The sequence below is a fragment of the Arachis ipaensis genome, chromosome B05 (assembly GCF_000816755.2).
Source record: "Arachis ipaensis cultivar K30076 chromosome B05, Araip1.1, whole genome shotgun sequence".
Taxonomy (NCBI): domain Eukaryota; kingdom Viridiplantae; phylum Streptophyta; class Magnoliopsida; order Fabales; family Fabaceae; genus Arachis; species Arachis ipaensis.
In genome coordinates this window covers 13,953,110-13,953,748 of record NC_029789.2, presented here as the reverse complement: position 1 = coordinate 13,953,748, position 639 = coordinate 13,953,110, and the positions used below count along the sequence as shown (strand labels likewise).

Below are 639 nucleotides of genomic sequence, written 5' to 3'. Positions count from 1 at the left end.
AGGTGTAGGGCGGAAAGGATTCATCAGTCCTACAAGTGATTGATAGCGGAGCTAACTTACCAGATTTTATAAAAATGCACTACTAAGATTCTTTAGAGTATAAAATAACTAGTAGTAACAGTAAGAGGATTGAACCCCATTAAGACAATTTTTGATGCCCAAAGTTAGCCACATTTGACAAGAATATGATTGCAGCTTTTAGCGGATGATGTAAGGCGGAAAAACAACGTTGTTTTGAGCATTGCTTAGAAATGGAATCATCAAAGGACAATTCCATTCCCGACTTTACATATATTATTCTTATTATTATTATCATCAAAATCTCGAAATTCCCAGAGCCACATACACTTTATACAACACTCTTCCCGTTTCTGGAGCTGCTCATGCATTCCTTTTTTCTTCTCTAGCTTTACAAACAACAAAGATGTAACCTTTCCTTTCTCTAGCTTTAGGGATGAAGGATGGCACCACAAAATACAATAATAATAGTAATAATAATGAAAAGAAACGAAGGAGATAAGATCACAAGAAAAGTAATCGGAAAGAATTCAATAAATTCTTTTAAGAAAAAGAAAAAAAAAGTCCTAAATGATGATTAATCAAGCTCTCCTTCCCCTTCCCTAACCAAAAAAAAAAAAA

The 639-nt window shown here is 33.6% G+C and overlaps 1 protein-coding gene across 1 annotated transcript in view; it reads right to left on the bottom strand.

Annotated features, from left to right (window-relative positions):
• LOC107643011 overlaps window positions 295-639 on the bottom strand; it is a 3,273-nt gene continuing 2,928 nt past the window's right edge. Inside the window, exon 2 of the mRNA XM_016346548.2 lies at window positions 295-639. Within this exon, the coding sequence (XP_016202034.1) occupies window positions 621-639 (19 nt within the window). The 3' untranslated portion in view covers window positions 295-620.